The sequence below is a fragment of the Mytilus galloprovincialis genome, chromosome 5, assembly GCF_965363235.1.
Source record: "Mytilus galloprovincialis chromosome 5, xbMytGall1.hap1.1, whole genome shotgun sequence".
NCBI lineage: Eukaryota > Metazoa > Mollusca > Bivalvia > Mytilida > Mytilidae > Mytilus > Mytilus galloprovincialis.
In genome coordinates, this window is record NC_134842.1 from 6,671,125 (window position 1) to 6,685,198 (window position 14,074).

Below are 14,074 nucleotides of genomic sequence, written 5' to 3' on the forward strand. Positions count from 1 at the left end.
CTAAACAACAAACATATTTAGGATTTTGCTGGAACAATAAATTTTACTGTTTTACAGTGTTAGCCTTTGGTCTATCTTCTGCTCCATATCTATTCACTAAATGTTTACGTCCAATCGTAAAATACTGGCGAGAAAATGGCGTAGATATTGTACTTTACTTAGATGATGGACTTGGAATGGGTAAAAATAAACAAGAAGCTTCCGAATGTTCATCTTTTGTGAAAGAGTCTTTGTTAGAAGCAGGGTTTTTAATTAACATGGACAAATCTATTTTTGAACCAGTCCCATGTTTAGAGTGGTTGGGTTTAGTTTGGAATTCGCCTGAATTTTCAATTAGTATATCAGATAGACGGATTAAAAATACCCTAACATCATTGGTTGATGTTTTAAATAACTTTCCTAATTTCACAGCACGTAAATTGGCTCAGGTAACGGGAAAGGTAATTTCTATGTGTCCAGTCATGGGTAACATAACTAGTTTAATGACCCGTTACTTACACTGGGCTATTGAAAACAGAGTAAAGTGGGATTTAAAGTTAATATTGGAATGTCCTGATTGTGTATTCAATGAGCTCACATTTTGGCTGAATAACATTCAAAGATTGAACAGAAAACATTTAGCAGGTTATTCTTTTCCTCACGTGGTTGTATATTCTGATGCTAGTAATGTAGCTGCTGGTGCTTACTCGATAGATATCGACTCTAATATTTTTCATCAGATGTGGACTTTACAAGAGTCCTTACAGAGTTCTACATGGAGAGAACTTCAAGCTATTTTGTTGGCTTTGATGTTGTTTAAAAATCGTTTAAGAAATAAATGTGTTAAATGGCATACAGATAATTATAACTGTGTTTTCATTGTTCAGAAAGGAAGTACAAAAGTACATTTACAAGAGATAGCTATTAATATTTTTAAGTTGTGTTCTGAATTGAATATAACGTTAGATGTTGTTTGGATCCCGAGATCTGAAAATACTAAAGCTGATTATATTTCAAAAATGATTGATATAGAAGACTGGGGAACAAGCATAGCATTTTTTAGATTTGTAGATGATATGTGGGGTCCGCATACTGTGGACAGGTTTGCGAGTAATTTAAATAAAAAATTACCAAGGTTTAATTCTAAATTCTGGAATCCAGGTGTTGAAGCAGTTGATGCGTTGACGCAAAATTGGAATAATGAAGTTAATTGGATTGTTCCTCCAATTTCTGTTGTTTGTAGAGCATTTAGACATCTGATTTTATGCAAAGCTAGAGGCACTTTGATAGTTCCAAAGTGGCCTTCCTCATCATTTTGGACAATGATTTTTAAAAGAGGTTTGCATTTGCAACCATATGTAATTGATGTTTTAGAGTTTCAACCAAATCAGAACATTTTTATTCATGGTATGAATAATAAGTCCTTGTTGGGATCTTCTGAATTCGTTTCTAGTGTTTTAGCTATAAGATTGAACGTTGAGTTCACGTAAGAATTTACGACAAGGCTGTTGAGCAAGGTCGCATAGTAAAGACAAGGCCAATATAGTGGCAAGGTCTTATGTTGATGACAAGGCCAAATTTAATAGGCAAGGTCTCTCCGACATGGCCAGTGTAGAAAATAAATATGGCAAGGTCATTTAAATATATTGTAAGCTAGTAGTAAAGTGTAGTATATTTTATTTCTATTTCATATGCATTTTCAGATATTTTTTCATGTGGAGTATGGAAATTCTTGCCTAAGCCAGTCGACCAAGATTTGTCATCTTTATCTTATTGCCTACCTGAGTTCTGTCTGTGTTCGAAGGCCGAGAACACCGAAAGAAAATAATCATATGAATTTAACAATTTCTGTAAGTGATGTAATAATTATTATTATGTTAAACCTTTACAAGCTTCAGATTTTTATGTTTCATTGTACTTAATACAACTATCAAAGACATTTAATTCATATGCTAAGGTTGAAGAAGCATACTATTCCATAAGCTGGGCTCATAAACTAGCTGGCTATCCCAATCCGTGTTATTCACAGTTGTGTATATCGGTTAAAGAAGGAGCTCATACAGACATTGTACATGTTATTGTAAATATAAAAGAACCAATTACGCCAGATACTTTAAAGAACATTGTTATTAAATATGGTCAAGAATGTAACAATCGTATAGAAATTAGAATTTGTTGCATGTGTCTTATTAGCTATGCAGGGTTTCTAAAATTTTCTGAAAAAAAAAAATCAAAAAAAAAATCTGTTTTAAAAATTTCTGATACACATGTATCTTTGCTCATGCAGAAAAGCAAACCGATCATTATAGAGAAGGCACACAGGTTTTAATTGCTAGAACAAATACACAAACATGTCCTGTTAGTATGTTGGGAGAAATGTTAATTATTATCCAATATTGACACATCATCTTCAAATTATATATTTAGATCCATGTATTGATGTAAAAAATCTAAGTCTTATAACCTGAGACTGACTCAGTGAGAGGTCTTAAACCTTTATCATATACTAGAGTTATTATCAGCTCTTGAATCAATCGGTTTAGATGAGTTCGAATTTGGATTATATAGCTTGAGATTAGGTGGAACTACTTCAGCTGCATCAGCTGGCATTCATGATAGATTATTTAAGAAGCATGGTAGATATACTATACTACATTTATAAATATACTATATATATGTATTATTCTCTGTTCAGATCTACTTGGCTTTCTTTGTCTTTCGAAAGGCTGCTACAGCTGTAGGCACACTTATCCTATATATGTGTTGTTATATTTATTAAATAATTTATATTCGTTTGAGCTGGCGAATTAGAATATAAATATATTTATTAAAGTTATTGGTCACATGACGTTGTAACGGTCAAGTGATTGTTTACTATAAACACGTGTGTGTGTTTATATCTAGCACATGGTGTGTGTTTACGTTCAATTTGATTGGATGGCATATACTTGTAGTGCCGGTTTTACGGGTATATGCCCTCATGATTTTCGTGAAAAGCATGATTAAGTATTACTTAAGGGGTTAGTTTGAGAAAATAAAGTTATTCGAAGTTTGCCTATAGTTCAAAGTAGCAGCATTCGTTATTATGTTTACCCACCCACCCACCCTTTTATGAGATGGTTATCGAAAATGGGAGTATATGCATCATATATTACATTATATTAATATGAATTTTTCCTCTTTTGTAGATAGTTTTTGATTGTGTAACTGTATATTACTGTGCTATTGTATGATTGGATTGGTAGTGTGCCTGAATTATAGTGAAGGACTTTAGTTTGAGAATTATATTGAATGTAAAGTTAATATTAAAGGCTGCTACAGCTGTAGGCACACTTATCCTATATATGTGTTGTTATATTTATTAAATAATTTATATTCGTTTGAGCTGGCGAATTAGAATATAAAATACATGTATTTTTATTTTTAGAATAAAAAAAACTTAAAACCAATTTTTGTCTAAGAAACTAATTATTGACTAAGAAACCAATTATTGTCTAAGAAACCAATTTTTGTCTAAAAAAAACAATTATTATTTGAGAAACCGATTATTGACTAAGAAACCGATTATTGTTTGATAAATTAGTGATATTGTGTATCAATTGATAATTAAATATCATGATAAGTATTATAGTTAATTAAAGTAATTTTATTTATGAAGTAATTTTCAAGGCTTTATGTCTGGTTTGGTGAGAGGATAATTCTTTTATGTTGGGCTGACATAAGATAGAAATCTTCCCATGGGTTAAATGTCTCCTTGATTTTGATAATTAAAATATTTCTTGATTTGAAAATCACTCTTAACTCCAAATTCTTCTCAATACTTTAAGGAAACATGTTAAAAAATCTTTTTGAATCCTCATTTGTCTAGGAGCAGCTGTCTTGGAGATGTTAGTTCACACACCTATTATTGATAAGAAAGTCGGATTTTTTGTACAGATGTTTGGATGAAATAGTTATAAATTGCTTCAAGTGAAAACATTAAGGTTAACATGTTAATTTTTTTTTATCAAGATCAAGATGACCTATGTTTCAGCTTTACTGATCTCAAATTACCTATGACTAATTTTTCAGGTCATTTCTGCCTAAATTTCATATAGATGAAAAGCCCCTGACAGAACTTAAGCACCTGTTAGCTGGCTCTCCATTGATACATCAGTTAGATGTCATAGTTAAAGAAGTAGCAGACAAATTACGAACAGAACCATTAATGTACCCTGATGGGATGCCATTACAACAGATCAGACGTAAACTGAAGAAAGCTCATACTACAGTGACAGGAGATAGACTTTCTATGATTGACAAGTTACTGGGAATGGCTGTGGAGGGTTTGTAATTTTAAATTGAAAATAGTTCAGGTTGATTGAAAATAGCACAAGGCTTGTTGTGTTTGGGCCTTGAAGTGCAATATTGATATAGCCAGTGACTTATAGTTGGTCTCTGGTGAATAGTTGGCTCATTGGAAATCATCATGATCATAAATAGAATATCTCCTTATTCTATATTGGTCTTTTAAAATTTTAAGGAATACTAAATAGGATATGTATGTTGTCTGTCTCAGTATTAACTATTTCAATTTCTTTAAACATAAATTAAAAAAAGAAAATTTTTCTACAGGGATACTATTCCAACAAAAAATAGCAAAGATTACCACTGGATTTAGGGATGACATGGATAAAATTTACCATATTTTGTGACTATATGTTAGATGTGAGAAAATAGAAAATTTGCAAGTTTGACTGTTTCCAAGTGCCAACTCAATTTCACTATTTTAACAATTTAGGAAATTTACTTAATATATATGTAGGACTCAAATCTATGGTGGGTTCCAAATCTATGGCAGATTCCTAATCTATGGTAAATGTGACGTCATGCCATCCCAAATCTATGGCAAGTTTTGTAATTTCCTAATCTATGTCGGATTTATGTTGTTTCCAAACCTATGGCAAGTTTTGTGCAAATGGAAAACAATGCAGTACATTTTTTACCAATGACTTGTCATTAGCAAGTGGGAAAATACGACAACGGGAGCATGTCTATAAATATTTGTGAAATAAACATTTCATAATGGTCAACCAAATGATAAATGCATATGCCTTAATACAGACATCAAGATTAAAATGATGTGCTCTGTAAAAAATAAACATTCTTTAATCTGTGCATGCATGGTACCTGTTGAACCAATTCATTAAACAAACTAATAAGACAAAGTCAAAATAATAACAAACAAGGAGGCCGCTTTTTATAAAAAATAAAATAAAAAAAAGTAACGGCAAAGAAAAATAAACAGTTTGAATTTTCAAATAATATTTATTTCAGCGATATCGTTAATACATCTTTTTTTTATTTGCTGACGATTTAAATCAATAAAATTGAGAATGGAAATGGGGAATGTGTCAAAGAGACAACAACCCGACCAAATAAAAAAACAACAGCAGAAGGTCACCAACAGGTCTTCAATGTAGCGAGAAATTCCCGCACCCGGAGGCGTCCTTCAGCTGGCCCCTAAACAAATATATACTAGTTCAGTGATAATGAACGCCATACTAATTTCCAAATTGTACACAAGAAACTAAAATTAAAATAATACAAGACTAACAAAGGCCAGAGGCTCCTGACTTGGGACAGGCGCAAAAATGTGGCGGGGTTAAACATGTTTGTGAGATCTCAACCCTCCCCCTATACCTCTAACCAATGTAGAAAAGTAATGTAGAAAAGTACAAATTTGTATCCGGTAATTTTATATATCATTTTATAAACTTTGCCAGCCGTAAACAGTAAACTACTACAAACTAAATATAGGAAGATGTGGTATGAGTGCCATTTTGACAACTCTCCATCCAAGTAACAATTTATAAGTAAACCAGTATAGGTCAAGGTACGGCCTTCAACACGGAGCCTTTGCTCACACTGAACAGCAAGCTATAAAGGGCCCCAAAAATCCTTTTTCTAAAATATGCGTTACTGAAAATAGCGGCGCCATAATTCATCGCGGGACTCGGCCAGTACAGCACATTTGGTCCATTTTCGGGATAATAGGTCACATCTTCCTTTAAATCATCCGCAATTTGTTGCCAGGGAAATATCTTCATCTTGAATGGTGTTCAAATCTATGAGTTCCGCCATCGTAATCTGCAGCGAAGATGTAATATGGCGGTATATTCAATTGTGACGTTATACGGTACCCTTCCCACAAGATCTGCCATAGATTTGGAGTAAACAAAAATCTGCCATAGATTTGAGTTGTTTGGCGTTTGTAACGTCACATTTGCCATAGATTAGGAATCTGCCACAGATTTGGAACCCGCCATAGATTTGAGTCCTACATATATTATTGTTATGATACTATTTTTGTCCCCTGTGTAACACAAAGAGATACCAGGGGTCCATCTGTCTGTCTCTCAGTCTGCCTGTCTATTCTTGTGAGCTTTCTCAGCTACAGTTCTTGCCAAATTTTTTATTAAACTGATACTAAAGGTAATATCAGCAATATTTCGGACAAGTTTTATAATGGTAGCAGATGGTCTTTTTTTTAAAGAGTTATGGCCCTTTGGAAATATTAAATTTATAGAAAATGGCCTCTTTAGCACCCTAGCTAGTCGATATCTTGGGTACAATTTTTTTTATAAAACTTATAGTATACTATAAGTAATGCCCCTGAGGGTCTGTTTGAAATATTTAGATGACAATAAAAAAAAGTTTTTTTGTTCCCCATGCACACTTTTTATTCATAAATTGTTTTAAAAACAAAACAAAAAACTGTTTTTAGTTATTGCCTCTGTATAGATAAAATATGTAAAATGTGGGGGACAGTGTAACTCTGTTCTTTTATTCCAGAATGTAAACCTTTTGAACATGCCATAATAGCAGGATATGGCCACTACTGTGAAGCCCATGAAGATTGCCATGGTATTACATGTGGAATGGTGTTCAGGGATGGATTTAAGAGGGCTTTGGTCAAGGTGGACGTTAGACTTGACAGCTGTTCTAATCAGCTTCACATCACAATAAAGGATCTAATGATAAACTTTACACTCACTTGTAAGTGGAAAACAATTGTAAAATATCCTTTTGAAACTAATATTTGAAGTCCTTTTTGACAAACCTTCATGAAATTTTACTTTATCTTGTAATTGTTGATTATCTCTCGAAACAAATTAAAGAAATTGATCAATTATCTCAAAGTTGATTCCATTCCTCCAAATATACCCATGCAATGTATTTTTCATAAACTACTCTCAATTCAAATCTACATTGTCCTTTTTGACCCTTGACATTAGAATTTCTCAGAAATTTTTATTGCAGGCTTTATGAAAATGAAATTGTTTTACCCCTCCTTTTGTGTACTCCCTCTTTTTTGAAAATTTGAAATCTCACCATTTGCATTTTAAATATTTCTCTAGTATAAAGCTTATCTTCAACATGAAAATATTTTATTTACAGCTCAGAAACAAATTATGGTTGTTGATCTATCTAAGACAGAGAACACAGAGTTAGTATTTGATATCAGTATTGACTCATCACAAGACAGAGTAAATGTTACATTATCTGGAGCAGTATGTTCAACAACTCATTACTCCTGCTTTGAAGATGTAGAACTCCTGAAAGATTTACCGATCGGTACTCACAACAGTGTGTGTTACAATAGTAAGTAATAAAGAATTCATGAGATTTACTGATCGGTACTCACAACAAAGTTTGTTAAAACAGTAAATTATTGAGGAGGAGACAAAGAACATTCAATATGCCTGTTAAGGATGCTCGCTTCTCAGTTTAAAAATAATAAGCTTTTTAAAAGACTGTTATAAATTGAAAGTATATAGATAAAGAAACAAAAAAAGCAGAAAAAAAATGGAGGGTCTGTGTGCTTGTTTTCGAGATAAAAGCCGTTGACAAAATTTTACGGGAAATAATTCTCTCTAGATTTTTCTTTCACTTAACATTGGCACCTTTTTTACTGAAAAAAACTATGAAAAAATGACAAGGATTTCATAAGATTTTGAAATATGGCTTTTTAAATAATATGTAATAAAAATATGAAAAGTAAATTAGGTGTTAGTGGACAATTTCTTTTAATGTTAATACATGGATAAAACCAGAGGATTCCGAAAATCTGGCAAAATATCAAAATGTTGAGGAGCAAACATCCTTAAGCATAAAAAAAAAGAAATTGGGTTGAATACAAATTATGTTGAAAAGAAGCGATCTAAGTGTAGCTTAGGAATGATTCCACACAGCTGTGTAAGAAATTTCAGTTGAGGACACCTCTACTGATTAGTCCATTGAACAGTTGATATCTTCCTTAATTTTCTTTTAATGTTAGACTTAATTTTCTGTTAGATAATGCAAGAATGCAATTAAATCAAAATTTTCTAATCAGTACAAATGCAAGAAACAAATAATCTTAAAAAAAATTGAAAGAAACATACAAATGAAGCTTCAATAACATGATTAAATAACATCCATTCAAGGTTTAAGATGGGCTGAACAGAAACAGATTATAGAATTCCATCCAAAAAAATATTCCATTATCACAATAGGTCAATATTATAAACCAGAACTGTTCAAAATAATTAGGACTATGACTGTAGCTGATTCTTTGTATGTTTGTTTTTTGCTGGTCTGACACAGGTATATACGACAAAGGTAATCAAGGAATATAATTTGTTTTCTTCCTTATGCTTAAATCATTAACCATAAACATAATAGAGTGATGAAATTCATCAATAAAATTCTGGTTTTTTTCTGTGATTTTTAACCGGATTTTTGTGACAAAAATGTCGGTTATTGATTTGGGGATGTACGGCGGGCGGCCGGGCGGACGGGCGGACGGGCGGCAATCAAATGTTGTCCGTGCATTAACTCATGAACCGTTCAACCAAAGCTTTTAAAATTTTAATATGTTGTTACTGACAACCAAATGAAGGTCAAGTTCAATAATGGCGATTTTGACTTTTACCGTTCAGGAGTTATGGTTCTTGAAAGATTGAAAAATGGTTTTTCCAGTCGTGTCCGTGCATTTATGCATGAACTGTTCTACCAAAGCTTCCCAAATTTTAATATGTTGTTACTGATGACAAAATGGAGGTCAAGTTCAATAATGACGATTTTGACTCTGACCGTTCAGGAGTTATGGTTCTTGAAAGATTGAAAAATGGAGTTTCCAGTCGTGTCCGTGTATTTACACATGAACTGTTCTACCAAAGCTTCCCAAATTTTAATATGTTGTTACTGATGACAAAATGGAGGTCAAGTTCAATAATGACGATTTTGACTTTTACCGTTCAGGAGTTATGGTTCTTGAAAGATTGAAAAATGGAGTTTCCAGTCGTGTCCGTGTATTTACACATGAACTGTTCTACCAAAGCTTCCCAAATTTTAATATGTTGTTACTGATGACAAAATGGAGGTCAAGTTCAATAATGACAATTTTGACTTTTACCGTTCAGGAGTTATGGTTCTTGAAAGATTGAAAAATGGAGTTTCCAGTCGTGTCCGTGTATTTACACATGAACTGTTCTACCAAAGCTTCCCAAATTTTAATATGTTGTTACTGATGACAAAATGGAGGTCAAGTTCAATAATGACAATTTTGACTTTTACCGTTCAGGAGTTATGGTTCTTGAAAGATTGAAAAATGGTGTTTCCAGTCGTGTCCGTGCATTTTCTCATGAACCATTCTACCAAAGCTTTTGAAATTTTTATATGTTGTTACTGATGACAAAATAGAGGTCAAGTTCAATAATGACGATTTTGACTTTTACCGTTTAGGAGTTATGGTTCTTGAAAGATCGTAAAATGGCGTTTCCATTCACTTTATTGCATTTACTCATGAACCATTCAATCTAAGCTTTTCAAATTTTAATATGTTGATACTGATGACAAAATCAGTGGTCTCGCTAGCCCAAAATAGAAGGGCGCAGCGCCCTGGGTGCCCTCAGCCGCGCCCTGGATGCCTTCATCCGCGCCCTTCTGCCCTGACGTCTTTTTCCAAAATTATCTTGTGCCGTTTTGGTAAAATTTTGTTTCATCGATTTCTGATCTCCAAGTTAATTACATATATGACACCTGTGTGATTGCCCCCAGGTTAATCATGTCATTACAATCAATTACAATGATAAAGACTTCAAAGGTGTTAATAACTAGGTAATTTAATTAGGACAATGTATCTTTTTGTCATACTTTTGATGAATATGTCAGCGAGTGTGTTTAGCTTGGGTCTGCATTATCGATCTCCAAGTCACAATGGAAGAGCGTATATAAATGAAGACTTTCATGACTTTAGAATTGAATTTAAGTCATCAAAATAAAACTATGCCTTTACAGAAATGCCTTCCATCGACAAGCACAGTTTTTAATTAACCCAAACCTGGTGGAAATTGATTTTGGAGTTACTTCCCCTGTTTTAGCTTATTACAAATTTGTGCTCTAAAAATATTATCTAGTATCAAAAAAAGGAATAAATTACCAATTGAATATATAATAACATAATAATGTTACCTTAAAGATATTAACTGTCTTTGAACATATTAAAAAATATATATTGCAATTTCTACTTGATAATTATACTTTTAGCAATCCATGTTCTAAACATTGTTAAATTAGTAATGCTCTCAGTTTCTGTTCGAATCATCATGATCATCGAATGATGTATTAAAAGCTATAATTCCTATATAGATAAAAAAAAAAAACACATATTTTTTGATAATGGGTAGAGTAAAGTAAAACTGTAAAAACATAATATGTTGATGAAGATGTACTATATCCTTCATAACTACACAAACAATGAAATAAAGACTGTAGTTGAAAAGCATCTTTATTTAAAAAAAGCAACATATACAGTAAAAAAAAAAGAGATTCGTTAACTCGTGATACACACAGAAACGTAGACAAAAAAATGAGCAGTGCCTTTTCTTATCATAAAAAGTGCCCTGCCCTCCACTGGCACCCTGCCCCTTTTGATTTCTAGCTAGAGCACTGAAAATGGAGGTCAAATTTGATATTGACGATTTTCACTTTCACCATTCATCAATAATGGTTCTTGTGATATTGCCAGGACACAAATAAATGTTAATAAATCCGGTTTGCTGTCGTTGCGACAGCCTCTTGTTATGAAATTAAGAAGATATATGCGCAGAAACTAGATGTGTTCAGTTTAACTGATCTTCCAAATGAATCATGTTATTTAAATTATATACTTTTGCTTTTTCCGTCAGAACAAGCACGAGATCCATTTGAAGACCGAGTTTATTCCTTGACCTTACCTGACCTTCTAGAAGAAGTATCTGAGTTTGGTTTGGATATGACAAAGTGTCTAGTTCTTATTAATGAGATTAGAAATGCCACTTTGTATGCAGTGAGTACTTTTTGGATATTTGAATTTGTAATGCTCATCATTTATAACAAATATACATAGGAAAAAAAAGTAAATTAACAAAAATCCAGAGCTCTGAGGAAAATTTAAAACAGAAGTCAGTAATCAAATGGCAAAATCATTAGTTCAAACAATCAAATGAATGGATAAAACTGTCATATTCCTGACTTGGTACAGGCATTACTTAACATGTAGAAAATTTAAATGGTGGCTTAAACCAGGTTGAATAGCTAGCTAAACTTCTCACTCGTATGACAGTCACAATGTTTTTTTGTAAATAGATATTTTATAAAAAAAAACACTTTCAGTATTTATGGTGATAACATGATCAATTTTTACAAATTGCATTTTAAATGCAAGTTAAAAGTTCCTTTCAAATATAGTTGGATGAACAGAAAGGAAAATACATGGTGAGCAACAAAGGCTTTTTTGTGATATATGCATATAAAACAAATCTGTATTGTATTTTAGTTGATGGAATTGAGAGAGAAAGGTGAACAGGTGGATGGAGAATTTCCTGAGAAAGAAGATTTTTGTTTTGAAGGAAGTCTTCCATTGGCAGAATTAGATATGCAGATTATTAATCCGGGACCTAATAAGATGTTTGGCTTTACTCCTCCTGGTATTGAGTTCCAATTCTTTGTTGGACCAGTAGCATTAGATTTAGGTAATTATAAAATAGGATACAGACATAGCTACTGGTAGCTCACCTTGACCTCATTTTCATGGTTCAGTGGTCAAATTAAGTTAAGTTTTTGAGTTTTGGTCTATTTTTCTAATACTGTATGCAATAGGTCAACTATATTTGGTGTATGACTATATTGTATGATGTACATGTCAGTCTCATAGGTTTTATTTGGCCTGACCTCATATTCACGGTTCATTGCTCAGTGTTAAGTTTTTGTGTTTTGGTCTGTTTCTCTTGTTATATGGAAAGGTTGTAAGCTGTAAATGTCTGTCTGGCATGGTTCATCTGACCTTGACTTCATTTTCATGGTTCATTGGTCAATGTTTAGTTTTTGTTGAGTCTGCAACTTTTGTTGCAGAAAGCTCGACATAGGGATAGTGATCCGGCGGCGGTGGCTTACTTCTTAAAAGCTTTATATTTTAGAAGGTGGAAGACCTGGATGCTTCATACTTTGTATATGGATGCCTCATGTTAAAAAGTTTCCGTCAGTCACATGTCCAATGTCCTTGACCTCATTTTCATGGTTCAGTGACCACTTGAAAAAAAAGTTCAGATTTTTTGTAATGTTGAATTCTCTCTTATTATAAGTAATAGGATAACTATATTTGATATGTGTTTACCTTGCAAGGTCCTCATGTCTGTCAGACAGTTTTCAATTGACCACGACCTCATTTCATGGATAACAAGGTTAAGTTTTGGTGGTCAAGTCCATATCTCAGATACTATAAGCAATAGGGCTAGTATATTCAGTGTATAGAAGGACTGTAAGGTGTAAATGTCCAACTGGCAGGTGTCATCTGACCTTGACCTCATTTTCATGGTTCAGTGGTTATAGTTAAATTTTTGTGTTTTGGTCTGTTTTTTTCATACTATATGCAATAGGTCTACTATATTTGTTGTATGGAATGATTGTAAGGTGTACATGTCTAGTGGGCAGATGTCATGTGATCTTGACCTCATTTTCATGGTTCAGTGGTTATAGTTAAATTTTTGTGTTTTGGTCTGTTTTTTTTCATACTATATGCAATAGGTCTACTATATTTGTTGTATGGATTGATTGTAAGGTGTACATGTCTAGCGGGCAGATGTCATGTGACCTTGACCTCATTTTCATGGTTCAGTGGTCAAAGTTAAGTTTTTGAGTTATGATCTTTTTATCTAATACTATATGCCATAGGTCAACTATATTTGGTGTATGGAAATATTTTATGATCTTTATGTCAGTAGCGCAGGTTTCTTTTGACCGTGACCTCATTTTCACGGTTCATTGCACAGTGTTAAGTTTTTGTGTTTTGGTCTATTTTTCTTAAACTATAAGTAATAGGTCAACTATATATGTTGTATAGAAGCATTGTTAGCTGTACATGTCTGCCTGGCATGGTTCATCTGACCTTGACCTCATTTTCATGGTTCATTGGTCTTTGTTTAGTTATCTTGGTTAATGTTAAGTTTATGAGACAGTTGTAATAAAGCTTTATACTTAGGACTATCAACATAATATCAATGATTAGTATAGAAGGCGAGACATTTCAATGTGTGCACTCTTGTTATGTTAAGTCTGTTTCCTAGATCATGTTGTTGGATCATGTTAAGTTTATGTGATAGTTGTAGTAAAGCTTTATATTTAGGACCATCAACAAAATATCAATAGTTAGAAAAAGAACATGACATATTTCAGAGAGTGCACTCTTGTGTTACAATAGACATATAATCTATTCATAGCAATGAAAAACATAGACTTTACTTACTCTTTTTATTACAGATCATATTTGCATGAAAGTTTGACTTCATGTTTAAATCGTACATGAAAACAGCATTGAAGAAGAATATCAAAAATAATATATGTTTTTACAGCCAAGGAAATGAAAAAAATTAATATGCAGTAAAACTGTATACCGAAAATATTCCATCCTAATTATATTCTTTCTGGAAGAAAAACATTTTGATATAAAATCTTGCAAACAGGGTTTTTAGGATCCCAAAATTTGATTTCTGTCAAATTTAATTTCTGCAAAAATAACCCTTTTTATGTTATA

At 32.7% G+C, this 14,074-nt stretch overlaps 1 protein-coding gene and 1 long non-coding RNA gene across 2 annotated transcripts in view; both read left to right on the plus strand.

The window, feature by feature from the left end:
- LOC143075034 (uncharacterized) overlaps positions 1–14,074 on the plus strand; it is a 58,138-nt gene that overhangs the window by 17,085 nt on the left and 26,979 nt on the right. Inside the window, exons 9-13 of the mRNA XM_076250269.1 lie at positions 4,051–4,304; positions 6,814–7,017; positions 7,420–7,623; positions 11,193–11,332; positions 11,822–12,017. Of these exons, the coding sequence (XP_076106384.1) occupies positions 4,051–4,304; positions 6,814–7,017; positions 7,420–7,623; positions 11,193–11,332; positions 11,822–12,017 (998 nt within the window). The remainder of the gene's footprint in view (positions 1–4,050; positions 4,305–6,813; positions 7,018–7,419; positions 7,624–11,192; positions 11,333–11,821; positions 12,018–14,074) is intronic.
- On the plus strand, positions 1,711–3,320 carry LOC143075035 (uncharacterized). The gene is made up of 2 exons (XR_012978217.1): positions 1,711–1,829; positions 3,168–3,320. It is a non-coding gene; the product is annotated as an uncharacterized LOC143075035 (long non-coding RNA).